This window comes from Phyllostomus hastatus, unplaced genomic scaffold (genome assembly GCF_019186645.2).
Source record: "Phyllostomus hastatus isolate PE091 unplaced genomic scaffold, TTU_PhHast_1.1 phas_scaffold_216, whole genome shotgun sequence".
Lineage (NCBI taxonomy): Eukaryota > Metazoa > Chordata > Mammalia > Chiroptera > Phyllostomidae > Phyllostomus > Phyllostomus hastatus.
This window is the reverse complement of record NW_025334018.1, coordinates 21,055,156-21,072,184: the sequence shown is the minus strand read 5'-3', so window position 1 is coordinate 21,072,184 and position 17,029 is coordinate 21,055,156. Positions and strand designations below refer to the sequence as shown.

At 57.4% G+C, this 17,029-nt stretch overlaps 1 protein-coding gene across 1 annotated transcript in view; it reads left to right on the top strand.

Annotated features, from left to right (window-relative positions):
* The first annotated feature begins 6,555 nt into the window (after positions 1 to 6,555).
* The window catches only part of PLPPR4 (phospholipid phosphatase related 4), a 33,829-nt gene continuing 23,355 nt past the window's right edge, over positions 6,556 to 17,029 (top strand). The window contains exon 1 of the mRNA XM_045861635.1: positions 6,556 to 6,710. Within this exon, the coding sequence (XP_045717591.1) occupies positions 6,633 to 6,710 (78 nt within the window). The 5' untranslated portion in view covers positions 6,556 to 6,632. The remainder of the gene's footprint in view (positions 6,711 to 17,029) is intronic.

The window sequence follows — 17,029 nt, the reverse complement described above, 5'->3', positions numbered from 1 at the left end:
TAGACGGTCCATGACCCCCGGGCCGAACCGCTGCCCGGAGGGTCCAGCCCACACCCACGGCCGGAAGGGAGGGACATGACAGCTTCGCTTCTCCAGGGGCCCGGTGGCCCCGTTTGCTGCCACCCCTGGTCCTCCAGCCGGTGCCGGTCCTCCCCGAGGCGGCTACGGAGAGTCCCTCGGTGACTGGGAACCGGCCGGGCGGCAGCAGCTCCCCCAGGGGACCGCCACCAGGCCAGGACCAAGGCCAGAGGGGCTCCCCCTCAGTTACACTTCCTCCAGAACTGGCCCTCCCTGGACACCCCGTGGGTCCTGTGATGATGGGTCAGGGTCGCCGAACCTGAAAACTTTTCCTCCCAGCAGTTCCTCCTGTGAGTCTGTCTGTCCTCCCACCGGGAGACGTCTTGTGTAGGGCCACCCTAGGGCCCCTGGAGAGACTCCCTTAACTCCCACCCACCCAAACAGGGGTCAGAGTCATGGCCCCCTTCTTCCATGAACACCTAGCGGTTCTGAGAAAACGGATTCCTCTCTCAATATACCAGCAAACCGTGCCCAAAGTTCTCACGTTGGACGAATTATTACACAAACGCTGTGTGGTCAGTGGGTCATCCCAGGAGAATTGGGAGAACAGGAGTCACCCTGGACTCATTAAACGGGTTCCCGTTCGCACGTGGCCGACGCCCTTCGCACCTCCCGTGGAAGTTGCGGCGTTCTCAGGGCCTTGGGCGGAAGACGGGGAGCGTTCATCCCAACAGACCCGTGAATCACGGAGCCCTCGCCCGGCCGGAGTCTCACTCAGAATCCCAGAATCTCCGTTCCAGAGCCATCCCAACCCACGGTAGGAGCGAGCAGAAATGATAAAACGTATTCACTCAGGAAATAATCACCGAACTCTTCGTGTACACACAATACTATGTGGAGGGTTGAAAAGACTAGAGAAAGATGAGTCACCCATGGCTCCTGCTTTCGAGAAGCAAAATGCCACCGGAGCCGAGAAACTACGACAGTCAGGGCAGAACGCCACATGGCCTGCGAACGGAGTCCAGAGAGAGTCCTAGAGAACCACAGGGCGGGAACGATCGAGGAAGCCCCATCAGGAAGTTGCTGTTTGTTGGAAACTTCCAGAATGGGAAAAGGAAGCACACACCCAAGGCTCCAGTGCAGCAGAGAGAACACGGTCTGTGCGGTATCTCAGGGGCCGGGGTACCCGGGATGAGGTGTGTTGGGGGGGGAGAATGGAGAGCAAGGTGGACAGATCGCTGAGGCTAAGCCACGGGAGCCCTAAACACCACGGCTGAGACCAATGCAAACTAGCTGTCTAGACAACAGAGAGACCCAAGGGGTGTTTCGGAGCAAACAAGTAGCACGGTCAAAACTCTGCTTTAGGAGGAGTACCCTAATTAGGGCAAATTAAAGCAGTGGTCAGAACAGGAAGATTTGGAGCCAGGAAAAATGTCCAGCAGGTCGTTACCATGTCACCGAGATAACAAAGAAATAAAGAAAATGGTGAGAACAAGGATGGAAAGGGGGGGGGCGCGGGGCAGAAGAGAAATGACCTGTGTCATCTCCCAAGTCACAACGACAGTTGGGAGAACAAGGCCAGAAGAGAGCCACTGGAGGAGACGGCTCGCACCCCAGGGTGGGGGGCACGGTGCGGCAGAAGGCTTGCGGGCGCTCAGAGAAAGGCCCCCGACGGCTGAGGAGCATGGGTACCACTCAGGGACATGGGGCGGGGACACATCCCCACACAGGGGGCAGCACAGGAGGGCCCGAATGCACACGGGGCAAGCACAGTAGGTGAGGCCATTGGCGGCGAGGACAGTCCTCAAGGAGCCGCCATATCGTCGGTGATGAGGCCGGAACTAGAACATCACCTTCCCTCCTCCGGAACTCCCTTCATTTTGGCACTTTTGCTGCTTCCCACATCTACAAATTCAGGTTTTTAAGCCTCTCTCTTTTTAGAAAGATGCAATAAAATCTCACACTGTCTCCTCAGAAGGCTGTGGGGCGGTCTGAAGTCTGCAAAAAGACATGAGTGAATCAAATGCACATTTTTTTAGAACCTTAATAATAAACGCCAGACAAATATCCTGCGGATGACTGGTTGCCAGGAAGCTGGAAAAGAGTTTGCATTGATCCGACAATACGCCGAACGAACCCAAACGCACACGTGGGAAGATGACTTCTTCCTTATCTCAGGGGTCTGACAGATTTGATGATGATGTCAAATGCATTTTCAGGCCCGGCGTTTCCGGCTTATTTGCGCTGTGAAGTCCTCTGTCTCGTGAAATGTCAGCGTGCTCTTCCGTGGGTGCTGTCCTCATTTGAATGCACAGGCGCAGCCTTTCCGCGGAAAAATGTTCAGGTTCCCTGAGGCACAGGAAGTTGCTTTTCATGCCACCAGTTTCCGTGGGGACCTGCCAGGGGCGTGTGTGAAGCCACACTCAAGCCGTGAGTTCTGCCCTTGGCCTTGCCGTGGAGCCCATGGTGCAGTGGGCTGGACAGGTTCTCTACCGCAGGGACGTCCCCCGGAGCCACGGGGGCTTGGACAGCAGCCCCTCCCGGGCCCTCCTGGGCCACAGCCACGGCAGTGACAACACAACCTCGCCGCCCCTTCGGCCGCGGGGGCCCTGAGACAGCAGCGGACGTGTGTCCCAGAGGCAGCGTGTGGCCCTCGCGCTCACCAACTCAGAGCGGCCTGCCAGTCCCACGTTCTCAGCGGCACTAATCGCGGCGGCTGCCCCTGCGTGCGAAACCCAACTGCCCGGAGCTCGGTTTTCCAACTGGGAAGTGGGACCATTGCTGCCCGGTTCTTAAGGAGGTAACAAGGGTTAAATGAGGTTCATTATTATTTTTTTTTTGAGACGGAGAGAAGGGAAGGGATGGGGAGAGAGAGGGAGAGAAACATGGATCGTTTGCCTCTTGCACGTGCCCCGACCAGGGACCCAACCAGCAACCCGAGCCTGTGCCCTGACCGGGAATCGAACCCACGCCCTTTCTGTCTATGAGATGATTCTCGACCAACTGAGCCGCACCGGCCGGGGCATGCCAACCACGTGTGACAGGGCCGTGTCCAGGACGGTCCTCGTGTGAGTGTCTTCTGTTGTCAGGCGTGACTCCGGTCCGGGTCCCTCCCCTGGCCCCCTGCGCGGGCCAGAGCCGCCCTCCTGCGGTGGGGGTCCCTCCGCGTTTGGAGGTTGAACGGAAGGACGGGGAACGCAAGGACCAGACTGACAACTGACCAGGGCTGCCGCATGCACTGTCGCCGTGGGTCTGCAGAGCGCTGCCCCGGGTGGTGGGTACACGCTCCTCTCGTTTCACACCTTGGGAAACGGGAGTCCCCGAAGTGACTCGCCGTGGAGCAGGGCTGCAGCCGAGCGGATCCTGCGCCTGGACTCGGGTTCTCAGGCTCCAGGCCTCACTGCCCCCGGACTCAAGCTTTCGTTTCCTTTATCCCACCCCTGAATCCTGTCCGCAGTGTTCTCCGCATCGCAGGGACACCCCCTGGCCTGTCGGTCTCGCCGTGTGCGGCGTCAGAAGTTAACGCAGTAGAACACACCTGACAGCTAGTTCCCCCGGGGGGCGCCGCTGCCGTGGTGTTCGGTGCTCGGTGGAGGGCATGAAGGGGCTGGATTGCTTTGTGAAATCATTTTAAATGGGGAAACGCTAGTTTAAAGGAGAAAGGAGAGGAGAAAAATCTGGGCAAGGGAGGGATAGAGGGTTTATAGTCGGAATCGGTTCTGAATGCTGAAGCATTCCCTGACCCCTGACCCCCGAGGGAGGCAAGGAGACACCTCTGTGATGTTCGACCACTTCCCGAACTTCTACGGTGTGGTCAGCACACATCTCGGTGTTTGATCGTATACTTCCAGCTCTCGGCTAGCAAAATTAGGGGGCTATGGTTTCAGCCTTAGGCTTTACCTCACTTTCTATCAGAATCCTGAGTTTCTAGGATAACAAACTCAGAAGTCTTCTAGCTTATTTTTTTTTACCTCTACCAAGAATTGTAAATTCTGTTGAGCTAGTAAGAAAGTTGAGAAAAAGAAAACAAACAAAAAGTAACTCTGGTAGTAATAAAAAATACAGTTATTGATACATAGCATAATTAACGAGCAGAATCCCCTCACATCTATTGAACATTTAGTATGTGGACAAACCTATGTGACATGATGTTATATACAATATTTAATTTCATTGATTCATTCTTCCTTCAACAATGTTTGCTGCAGACCCACTATCTGTGAGCACATGCCACTTACTAGACTTGTGGTTATGGAAACGTGCTCGGCCTTGCAAAGCTTGCACGCTAGTAAAAGAGGACAGCAATGGAAAACCGACCAAGAAGTACTCGACAAACTATCAGATGGTGATAAGTTCTCTGAAGAAACGTAACGTGCAAGAATAAACCAAGAGTAAACAGTGATGGAGGCCTGGGCTCACTGATGCTCCTCAGATGAACAGTCTGGTCGAGAACCCCCCGACGAGTTCAACTTGAGCAAAGGTGTGAATAAAGTGAGAGGTTGGCGGAACAGTGTCCCCAGACAAAGAAACAGTAAGTGCCAAGTCCCTGAGGCAGTCGAAAGCTAGACTGGGCTGCCAGACCCTGGGGGCACAGGGTGAATGAGGCCCGTGGACTGGGCGGGGCCCTTGGGCAGGACTCTGAGGAAGTGGCAGGTGCTTTGACTTTCTCCTGAAGGTGACAGGAAGCTCTTGGAGGGTTTGGGCTGAGAGATGACCCGACTGGGCTTACTTTTCAAGAGATCCTTCTGGCCACTCCACAGGGAGTGCTTTGTCCTTACAGGGCTGGCCAGGCGGAGGCTGGCAGAACAGTTAGGAGGCTCCTGTGCCCGTCCAGGCAAGGGATGATGGGAAAGGACCTAGGTCCCCTCCGACTCCTCCCATTCTCAGGGGGAAATAAGAGTCCGAGGCATTACCGGGAATGACGGGAGCCAAAGAGAGAGGGGCAGGGGTGAGCCACCCTCGGAGAGTCAGAGAGCGAAGGGACTGGGGACAAACACGGGGACTGGGGACCAGCGGGGCCGGGCTGAATCTAACGTGAGACAAGCCCACGGGGTGGCGTGTTTTCTGCAAACACTCAGGCTGCTCTGCAGAGCGCACAGACCTGGGTGTAACCGTGGGCTCGCTGCACGGTCGGGCCATGAGGAGTGAGGCTGCTGGACTCTGGACCGCAAGCCTGGTAGACAGAGGGGGCAGGGGGTGGACTCTCTGTTGGAGTCTGCTGTGGACTGAGTGTCTGTGTCCCTGTCCCCAAATTCGTGTGCTGGAACCCTAACCCCTGAGTGGTCTCATTCGGAGTTGGGGCCTTCCCTTGAGAGACACTTAGGTTCAGAGCAAGTCACGGGGGTGGGGCCCTCATGATGGGATCCGTGCCCTTCTCAGAAGACCCCAGGAAAGTGGCTCACTCTCTCTCCTCCTCCACCACGTGAGGACGGAAGGCCACCACCTGCCAGCCCAGAAGGGAGACCACGCCACACCCTGACCATGCCGGCACCCTGGTCCCGGACTTCGGCCTCCAGAACCGTGAGGAAGCCCGCCGGTGGTGGGAAGCGCCCCAGCACGGTGTTGCCACGGCAGCGGGGGCGGACGAAGAGGGAGCGGCCAGTGAGGCCGTGAGCGAGGAGGGGGCTGGGACCTGGCAGAACCGGCTGTCACAGGCTTGACACGGAGGCTCTGGAGACGCTGACAATGCCCCGGGCGTGTGATTACGGGACGTGTATTACCTCTGTGAGTACAGTAAGCTGGCCGTGTTCCTGCTCACATCACTTGCAGGTTGCCAAAATAATCACCAAGTTCAGATCAGCCATGCACCCTGCCAAAAAAGGTGGGCCCTCGTGGTCCTGCACGTCTCACCTGCGCACCTCCCCTGCGGTTCTGGGACTGTGCCCAGAGGCTTGGACCAGTCCTAGCCTCTGAGCTCACTGACCCCACACACGCACCTGCCTGGCTTGATGCAGGGGACCCTCCCCGCCCCCCGACAGCAGTGGCCAGTGGCACGGGGAGTCCTCCCGGCACAGAACCCTCCAAAGGGGCGGCCATTCCTGGGTAGCAGCCAGCTCTCCTGGAGTCCCCACCACGGCCTGCTTCTCAGGGGGGGATCTGGGAAGAGGCTGGTTTTCAGACCGCGGGACGGGGCGCCGCAGGAGCCAAGCTGCCCGGCAACCCTGAGGCTCGCGTTCCTAGAAGGACCCAGGAGGCTTCCCAGGGGCGCGGGTGCCCTAGGTCGCCAGGCGCAGTGCTGCGGCATCCAGGGGTGTGTCCCCCTTTTTCCGATCCTTGACCCCCAGGCCTCACAGCGGCGGGGGAGAGGGAGGGAGAGAAGGAGGGAGGGGAGGGGCAGAGACCCTTCGTTGCAGCAACAGTTTGGAGGGGCAGCGGCAGGTCTCCCCGGGAAACCGGGGCGCACGAGCGGAGCTGGGAGGGAGAGGACGGCGGGCGGCGCACCGAGGGGCGGGGACAGGAGCGGACGGCGGGGGCGCTGCACGCGGAGCCCGCGGGAATGTGACATCAGCGCGCGCGCGGGCGCAGGCGGCCGGAGGAGGCAGCTCGCTGGGCTGCGCTGGGCTGCGCTCCGCTCACCTCGCCCGGGCAGGACGCGGACCCTGGCTGGCGGCGGGATGTCGGCGAAGGAGCGGCCGAAGGGCAAAGTGATCAAGGACAGCGTCACCCTCCTGCCCTGCTTCTATTTTGTCGAGGTAGGTTGGCCCGGCGCCTTGGCGTAATGCAGATCCTGCGGGCAGCTCGGGGCTCGGGTCCGGGACCGGGTGCGGGGGTGCGCGCCGCGGCCCCGCGGCCCCGCGGCCCCGACCCTCGCCTTCCCCAGCCTCCGGGGAGCTCCCCGGAGTGCGCCTGGGACCGCCTGCCAGCCCGGGGTGGCCCGGGTGACCACCAATGGCCCCGCCGCTGCCCCGCTGGTGGCCCGCAGGGAAGAGATACCTGTGTGAGTGAGCCGGGGCTAGTTCCCGGGCCCTCCTGCCGTGCCCGCCGTGGGCGCCGCGTCCGTGGGCCACGGGGGCCATGATGCCGATATCTCGGGATTTGTGTCTTCAGCCTGCGAGTGTGTTACCTAGCATTCTACCAGCATGTATTAAGGACGCAAATGCACACGGCCATGCCTAGTGGGGGGCGGGGGGGGGGGCTGAGGACGGGGGATGTGTATATAGTATTAGGCTTATCGATTGCTTCATTGTAAAAAAATCTCCTCTCCTGTCATTACTAGGGTGTTCGCATCTGCCTCTAAATTTGGGTCTGCACCTCTAGGCACCCATCTGCCGGCCTTTTTACATGGTTAGCAACAAATTATGTGTGCATTCACGCACAGGCAGGGACCCACGTACGGGCACATGCGTGGATATATGTGCGTGTGTGTGTAAAATGAGTGACATCACCTGATTTTACGTGGTCTGTGCATGTGCGTTTACCCGGGGCTGGGCAGGGCTGCACATGAGCCGTGAGCCTGCAGACGTGCCCCCCCCCTCCCCATAACGCACCTCTAACTCACCACAACGCAGCGTTCGAGGAGGGACCGTGCGGGGGAGGGCTCTGAAGACGGACAGGTGCAGTGACTCTGTGCACCGTGGCCCGGTGCAGGAGGAGGACATGTTTGAGCAGGAGGTTCGTTACATCACAGGTGGGGAAGGAACGGGCAGACGAGGCTCGGTGGGATCAGGTGGTCTCGGGCAGGAAACCGCGTCCTGTGCAGTCCGAGCTGGGGTGGCACGGAGAACGCTGAGACCGTTGCTGAATTATACATCTCCCCCCTCGGTCGTCTTCTCAGCCAAACACGGAGGCTGAGCCCGGCAAGTGCGGGGAGCGGAGTCTGTGTTTTTCGGTGGCGGGGCTCCTCTGGGCTGAGGGGTGCCCGCTGCCTCCCCACGTGCGGAGGGTCGCTGGCTGAGAGTCTCCACGGGCCCCGGCGCATTTGCAAGTTCCTCTTCAGAGTCACAGATGGTCTTACGTGGTTTCCATGGGAAGAAAGATGAGGGTGGTTTGCGTGAGTCCCGGAGAAATGAAGGCTGGCCCCCTGCTCCGTGACCCACAGAAAAGGAGCAGAGAGACTGTCCTACTTACTCAAAGTCACTCCTAGAGTCATTGACTGCTGCCCGTCCCCTTTTCATAAGGGCTTTTGAGGCCATGGTTTAGGCAACTTTGCTGAAAGATAACGAAGAGTTTTCTGAGGAGACAGGCGGGCAGCAGAAGGGCCCGTGATGAGAGGGGTAAGGGAGCAGGAGCTGGGGCACCTGCCTCCAGGTCCACTCCTCCCAGGCCACTTGCCGCACCGCGGACCCGCCGCTCCCTCTGTCCGGGAGAGATCCCTGAGTGGCTCGGGTCCGCCTCCAGGGCAGCGCACAGCCAAGGAGGTCAGCTGGGAGCTGGCCACACAGACCCCAGTCGCACGGCCTCGTGGGAAGTACTGCCCCGAGGTAGGGGGCGAGCCAGAGAGCAAGGCCGCGCCTTCAGAGAACCCACGTCCGCCCTCCCGAGTTCCCGAGCGGGCGTTCCCGTCCCTTCACGTCCAATCTTAAGAGCCAAAATGCCTCATAGTGCATTTGGGAGGCGTCTCTAGGGAGAAACGTGGCACCACGAGTGGGGACAGCCCAGAACCCTGGCATGCCCTCGGACCCGGTCGGATCCCCTGTAAGAACTCCTCCGCAGGCCGGCTCTCCGACCACCTCCTGAAGACAAGTCCCGGAGCTTGTCCCGGGGGTGGCGGCCACGGCCACAAACGGCCGGCGTGCATGAGGAAGGACCCGCTAGGGAGCAGGGGACGGGAGAAGGCATTAGCACACCGACTAGCGGTTGGGTGGAGGGGGGGGGTGGGTGTTGGCAGGCTGTGCCCCGAGCTCCCCGGGAATGACTCACTGGGAAGGCGCTGAGAGGGAGTGTGGCCTCTCCTTCGGGGGAAGAGCAAACGCAGCGCTCAGGAACATGCCAGGAAGATGCTGGAAAGCAGAGGCGCTGCTCCCCAGCACGGGCTCCCAAGACCTCGGCACTTAAGACGGGAATGGGAAACGGGGATGGCTCTTCCGTCACGTATCGGCCCAGGACCCACAGACGAGGGTGATGAACTTCAGTGGCAAAATGGGGCCCAAAGGACCGGGTTTTGAGGAGAAAGTCTCCAAGTCTCAACTCAGAGACATCAGAGACAGTTTAAATGGCTGTGCACGCTAGGAACGGGGTATGAGGAGACTTTAACTGGGAAACTGAGTGAGGGGCGACTTGCAGTCAGCCGAGACCGGGTGGGGCCTGAGCACGGCAGGGGAAGCCGCGGCCGGGGCCGCGGGGCGGGAGCAGCCTGGGCCTTGCAGACGGGGCGCCCACGCACCGCCCGGGCCACACCCTACGCGGGTGACCCCGGCCAAGTCTCTTCTCTCCGCCTGGCCCTGCGGAAACAACAGAAACTACGTGCTAGACTGTGAACATGGGCGTATAAAAGAAACTGTGACACCCACGTACCAGAAAACGAGGCGTGGAAGACACAGGGCGCCAGCCCCGAGACACAGCAGGCCCCCCCGGGGCGCCAGCTCCCCTCCTGCCTCCTGACTGCCCTCCGGGGATGGCTTCACTTCCAGGGGGTCAAGTCCGGGCCACCCCTGGCTCAGGGGTTCCCACTGTTGGGAAGAAGCCACCTCCCCCACCCGCCGTGTCTAGAAATGGCTTGGGTTCCAGAACGTTCCTGACGCTGACCTGCGTTCGCGGGGCTGAGTGGGGGAGTAAACACGAGTGCGGCGACTGTTCGCACAGTAACGATGGCACTGCTTCCGAAGCGCTCAGTGGGTGGTACGAGTAACACTAAGCGCATTGCCTGCGCCGTCTCGCTCGGCCTGCAAAGGTTCTCGCGCAGAGAGGCCGTTGCTAACATCCCTGCCTCCAGGAACTCTTAGAAACTGCGACTCCTAGAGGCAGAGCGACCTGCCCAGACCCCCAAGGCCAGGCCCGGGGCGCAGCCGGGCGCTGAGTAACAGCTCAGGTTCTCCCCCAAGGCTGCGCCCGTCTCCCAGCCTACAGCAAGAATGTCACCCGGGCCGTCACTTCCCGTGGCTTCCCACTGGTGACAACAGGGAGATGCGGTCCAGATGGGGACACACGGCCCAGCTGACGGGGCGGGCCTGACAGCAGCCCCTTCCCGGGCGAGCTCCTCCTCCCCGGCGCACCTCTGAGCAGGGTGGGTGGGCAGACGGCTTCTACTCCCCAGGAGTCACGGGTTAGCAGCCAGTGTCCCCTCGCTGTGGCCCCATGGCTGGGCGCTGGGACAGAGCGGAGACGCTGAGGCCCGGGTGCAGAGTGCCGGGGTGTCTCTAGTTAAATGCCTGCGGCCACGAAGCTGACACGTCCAGCCACTGAAGTCCGGTGGTCTTGTCCTAACCCACCACCGCACTTGATGTTGAACAAGCATTAGGTTAACGGAGCCCTGGCCGGGTGGCTCAGTCGGCCGCAGCGTCAGCCCGCACACTAATAGTTGTAGGTTCCGTCCCTGGTCGGGGCCATCCCTAGGTTGTGGGTTCGAACCCCAGTCGGTCGGGGCAACCGACTCCTGTTTCTCGCTCTCATTCCCTCCCCCTGCCTCTCTCTCTCGAAGCAATAGAAACACACCCTCAAATGGGGATTAAAAAATAAAAATCATGAAGTTAATGGACAGAATTAACTCTCCTTACATTTGGTTTATGCCGACTGCTGACAAAGAGGTTGCCGGTCACTAAGTACGTCAGTGTCACACGGCGATCTGAAATGAAACCACAGGGGGCTTCCGGCGCGGCCCCTCACTCTGAGCACAAGGTTGGCAGTTTGCTTTGCACCGCTCCACTCGGGCACGGAAAGGTCAGGGTGCGCAAGGGACTCTCGAGACGAGTGCATTCAAGGCCTTATCAGGTTGAACAGAGGAGCAGGTGAAAAGGAATGTTCCACTGAAGGAAAAGTGTCTCTGGCCTTCGAGTTCCACAGCCCTCCCCCCGTGGCGGGCGTATCACTTACGGCGGCGGCGGCGGCGGCGGCGGCTGGCTGCTGCCCAGGAGCTGCAGTGAAGGCCCTGCGAGCCGCCTGACCCGGCGTTCTCCGCGGCAGCCTGGGGCCCGTCCGGGGGCCCGAGCGGGCGTCCCCCGGGCGCGGCGTCCCCCGGGGCTGCCCCCTTCGCTCCCGTCGGTCACCCTGTCCGGAGACAGGATGGCACGTCACCTGGGTGTGCAGTACAAACAGATGATGAGCCACCCTTCAGCACACAAGCGGGACAGAGACCCTGTCCGTTCGAACACCGTGCTCCATGCAGGCATTTCATCGCCAACGTCACAGTCACCTTACGGAGCTGGGCGCCTGGCCTGTATGCACAGATCTTTTATTTTTTATTTATTTATTTTTTTAAAGATTTTATTTATTTATTCTTAGAGAGGGAAGGGAGGGAGAAAGAGAGAGAGAGAGAGAGAGAAACACCAGTGTGCGGTTGCTGGGGGTCATGGCCTGCAACCCAGGCATGTGCCCTGACTGGGAATCGAACCTGCGACACTCAAAGATCTTTTTATATGGCTATAGACACAGACAGTATCTGTCTTTTACACACACACACACACACACACACACACCCTGCAATCACAGGCATGCACACACTCAGAGGGAGGAGACATGTCACAGCCCTCCCCGGCACACACAAAACAGCACCATCCGAGGCACTGCAGATTCAGAATGTTGTACTCACGACACACGTGAATCACACGGGAAGTTTTCACTGATCTGAACGTGGTACTCAACAATGGGTGTGCTCCCGGTACCCTTAGTGCAGGAGGGGGTGGTCACAATGGGGTCAGCGGCTAGTCAGTGTGCTCGGGGTGGCTGCCATTGTTCTGCTGTTGCCAACCTGCCTGGAGAAGAAACTCGGAGAACCTCTGTCGGAGCCAAGATGCCCTGGGGGGGTTCTATGTCTGGACCCTGGGGTGTCTTCACAAGACCTTCACACGCTCTTCGCTTTCTCCCCAGGGGAGCGTGTCCCCAGATTCCTCCCTAGCAAACCTCGGCTCACGAAGTTGCTGTTCCGGCTCACGTTCTATGTGCACGTGGCACCACTCACGTGATCTTCCTGCTGAGGCACGGAGCTAGCTTACTTCCTCTTACATAAACTTCAGCATCCGTAGGAAGCACACCGGGCTGAGATTTCTGCAGTGCACACCCCCAGACGGAGGCGGCCGGCTTTCCCTTGTCTAGATGGCGTAGAGAGAGAGTCTGCTGAGCGCTCCAGCCCCTGCCAGCGTAGCTGGGCTGCTGATCCTCGCCCCTCCTTTCACAGTCGCAACGCACAAAGTCTTTTGATGAAAAAGAAAAAAAAAAATAGAGAACCTAACAGACTCCTCAGTGTTAGAGAGACTAAAGGAGGACATTGGCACAAACACCATAACCAAATATTGGGCACCAACCCTGCCACCGGGGAATGTGACATTATTTCTGGGGGCCACCAGCAAGCCCCTCAAAACATTCTCTGCCCTACTCCAATGATAAACAGGTACCGGCTTCTACCAACCTCCAATCGAGATTAATGACAATGATGACAACAGTAATAAAAAAGGGGAGTGTGTTTCAAGTCTCCTTTGTGTGGCTGGACCCTGTGGCTACATTATCTCTGACCCCGAGAACCAGCCTAGAAGGTACTATTAGTATTGTGTTAATGTAGTTCCAAGGAGGTGTTATTGCCCTTATTTTTTTAATCATCGAAGTGTAACTCAGAGAGCTGAACAGCTTTCTGGGGACACAGTGCAACTGTGTGAAGGAGCCAGGATCTGAGCGCTTGTCCGCCCGGCTCTTCGCCAGCGCGGCGTGCCCTGGGGATGACGTGGGGCTCGGGGACCAAGTGGGTGGGACACCGTCTCCGCCACGGCTTGGCCAGCTCCGTGGAACCTGAGGGATGTGCTTGGGAGACGTCTGCTGGGGCGCCATCTGAGCTGCGAAATGCAGTTTTTCTCTCCCCTCAGCTACTGAACTTGGCTTTGGTACTGCCACCCCCTCTTCAGGGTGACTCATTGCAGTCTGCCGTGGACCTGTAGATGGCAGGTCCCTATGATGACCCGGTGCTGACCGGCTCCCTAACAGGTCTCCCTTTGGGACCGCGCGGAGGGAGAAGGGTTGGAACTGAATCGAGTGCAGGACAGTACACGCTGCAGGTCCAGGGGAGTGACAGAGCCTGGAGGGAAAGTCCCAGACAGGTTCCAGAAACCTAGAGGGGCCAGGCCTCGCAGGACCGGGAGGAGAGGCCAGAGACGACAGACGCGTGAGTGGGCACATGTGGGGGTGGGTGGCAGGGACCGAGGCCAGGCGCAAGCCAAGGAGACGGCTCTAGCACTGGGTGGCCTCGACTGGCTTGTTGAGACACAACTGTGACTGTTTATGCGGAGAATGCATTACAACTCTCCCAAGAGGCTCCCTCTCAGTAAATGTGTCCAGTGCAGGCTGTTTCTCAAGCGACCTCTCTTGAAAAAACCGAGGAACTGGCTCCTTCGTTAGAATGAAGTCTAATAAAACCGTGTACTCCAAGAACATCCGGTTTGACTCTTTCTTCCATCACGAATGAGCAAACAATGGCGCGACGAGGTTAACACGTTACCTTGGGACCCGTGGTTGACATCTCAGGTGAGGGCCGTGCCTAATGACACCTGTTTCCGGAACTCCTCGAACTAGAAAGCCCCCCGCTGGAGGGCAGCGCTGGCAATGCAGGCCCTCCTGCTGCTGCTGCTGCCTGAGACTGCATTGTGCTGGCGGTGCGAAGCGATGCCCAAGCACCTAGCAGTGTATCCTGTGATGCCACAGGTTACATTAAACCACACGTTACGGCTCGCAGGGTGGACCTACTTTTCCTAATCGTTAGGCAAAGCATGGCTACAGCTAGAGGTCAGGTTGGAAGTGGTATTTTCCTTTCTCATGCCTAGCGTCTCATCCCCATCTCTCCACAGTTCCTTCCTGGGACAGGAGGTCCTGGGCGGGCAGGGAGGGAAAGAGGAAACGTTGGAAAGATTACAATGGTATGCACAGCATTGGTTAACAAAATCACTTCCAATTTTCCAGGACAGTTTCATGCACTTTGTTCACATACATGATCTCCCGTGATCCTTACATGCAACTGAGGGGTAGATATGAACTCTGCAGACTGAGACTCAGGAAGACCCAAGAACCTGCCCCAAACCCGAGTGGTACCATTCTCCCCTGGGGGCCACAAGGGAAACAAATGCATTTAAACTGTGAAGTGCCTAGTTATCGGCACCCCAGCTTTGTACGGCTTCTTCAGGAATTAACTAGCTGAGAGACGCACTCCCAGGCAACTGCAGAATGGAGCGATTCCTCACGGCCAGGTGGAGTTTGGAAGGTACAAGCCAAAGGCGGAAATGCTCCTTGTGATGCAATTAATGCTGAGGTGTTTTTCCTTCCAGTAATTAGACACTCATTTATGGTAATTGATATAAAGGAGGATAATTGCCTCCCTCTTTGCTGTAAGAAGTTGGCTTCTATACGTTCTCCTAAAACTGGTGTTAGACCAACGAGGTATGCACTGAAAGGAAGAGAAACTACAGCTAGTGAAGGTCAAGGTAATTTCAGGAAAGGATAAACGAGGGGTCTGTGGGGAGTGGGGGCATGGAAATGTGGTGTCCTCACCATGAGCCGGTGCCCCCGCCCCCCCAACAGTCTTCCAGTAGAAGTCCCCCTTCACAAAGCCTGGACGGCCTCAGACACTGCCTCCTGCTGGTCGGAGTCTGGAACACAGCGATCCCGCCCGAGCGCTCTCCCAAAACACTCCAGTCGGCGGCCGCCGTCGGGACAGCTCATTCATCCAAGGAATAAACATTTGTCGGTGGCTCCTTGTGCGCCTCCCGGCAAATGAATGGAGATCATTCCTGGCGCGCTTCCTGGTCCGTGGCGGGCTGTCAGTGAGGTTTCTGTGAATGGATGGGGTAGAGCAGGACGAATAACGAAGATCATAAATTTCCCTTAACTCTCTGTTTCCAGCCAGTGGAGACACTTTTATTTGTAAAGTACGTGATGATGGATGCCCCATCACAGGCGCCGCTCTGCCTCGGGGACGACCGAACAATTGAACGGTAAATCCGTCTCCAAGGTCGACGGGTCGCTGTGTCTTAGTTCTGTTGCGCTCCCGCGCGCGATCCAGGCCACCCCCTGTGGAGTCTCTGAGACGTGAGGCTGCGGAGGGAAGCCTCGTTGAAACAAAATAGTCAGAGTTTCGATTTCCTTAGAGAACTACTTTAGTTACATGAGGCACACTCGCCAACCAAGGCCGTATTTTATGCGACGGTAGGGCAAACTATTGGAGACCTGCTCTTCACTCTTATCAGATAATATAAATTTTCACTTGGCCTGTTTATTTACCTTGGTAATCTGGAGCACATAACTCACTTCCTCCAAGCCTCAGTTTCCTCATTTGTAAGACGGTGAAAATATTGTGGGCGTGTTAGTTTTTATGACCTTCCAGTTATATAAATATGACATAACCTGGCTAACGATCTCTAATGCGAACCTAGTGTATGGTCGATGAGTTTTATCTTTCCTTTAGACCAACCTCCCCTTCGTGTCTAAAGTAAACTTTTCATGTGGCCTTAATCATCACCGGATCCCCCAGAAAGGAGTTTGCCCTTCTGATTTTATTTTCGTATCATGCATTTAGGTATGTTTTACAAACTGCGTACGGTGAAGTAATTCATTATACTATCATGCATAAATATATGAAAATAAGTGCTCTTTGGAATGCATGCTCATTTCCGATAGCGGTGCATGCACGCCCTCAAGAAATGGGGACCACTTGCCTTAGACCCACTCACTTGACCTTGGCAGTGGGAGAGAATGCCCGTCAGTATCATCTCCTGTATGCAGAAGATGTGATATCTATATTCTCCAAAAAACTGTGACGGATCCATCCTTGGGAATCAGCGGCCTCATTTAGACTACCGGGGTGAGTTCATCAGACTCTCTCCACGGCAGGCAGCCGGATGTGCCCTACGGAATTCCGGGTGTTTGCCCACCGGGGGATGACCGAGACGTGCCTGTATCATGGCAACCGAGATCTAAATGATTGAAACACAGAGGCCTTCCAGCTAAAGATTTTGGTATAGGTCATCCGTCTTTCTCATGGGAAAAGCTTATAAAAAACGGACAGGAATCTGTTAGAAACTCTGTAATAGAGAGAGAGGAACTTTTGAAAATCTCCTACCCCAAGTTCTCATTAGGTTTCTTTCTGGCTCCCCCGTTGCTCTCCCCGGTATGAAGAAAGGGGCTGGCGTGCCGGACTCTGCCGCAGTCCGGTCTCACGTGCGGGTGGCTGTCCCAGGCCGTCTCCTGGGCCTCCGCTCCCTCAGCTGCAGGGCGGGGACAGCACCGCCGAGGAGGGGCTGTAAGGTTGTGTGAATTCAGGCAGGTAAAGCACTTTAAACGGTCCCTGGCACGTAAGCAGCATTCAGTTGCTATTAGTGCCCATATCTTTAAAAGGCAGGTATCTGTTCTAAAGGAAAAGGAATTACAGCTGGAAGAAAAGATGTACAAGCAATCACTTCCAGCAACTGAAGAACAGGGCCCTCGCCACAGGTGTCTGCCCGTAATTCGGTTTAAAGAACAAAACGCTTTCTAAGACGGAGCTTACAAGTCAGTGTCTAATTCTGTAGGAGGAACGGACCCCCGGGGCCCGAGGGGGAAGCTGGTGGTGACAGCGCTGACTACCCCGAGCCTGAGGCTGGGTCCAGTCCGGCCGCAAACCGGCCTCGGCCCACTGGGTCCGACTCCACCGTCGGGTCGCCCAGGGCCTGGGATCCGGCCTCTCAGGGTAAAGCAGTAAAGATGCGGCTCCTGTTGGGGCCGAAAGACACAGGGCGGATCTTTGCCGTTGAACCTCACACGTGCACCCCACATAAGGTCGGTTGCTCTTCCCTCGTAATCACCACTGCGATTTGAGAGAGTTTCTCGTGTCCTTTCATGGTTTTCAAAGAAACCATTAGAATTTCAGAAACTCACAGTAGAAGCAATTTCTGGCAGGAGTCAACAA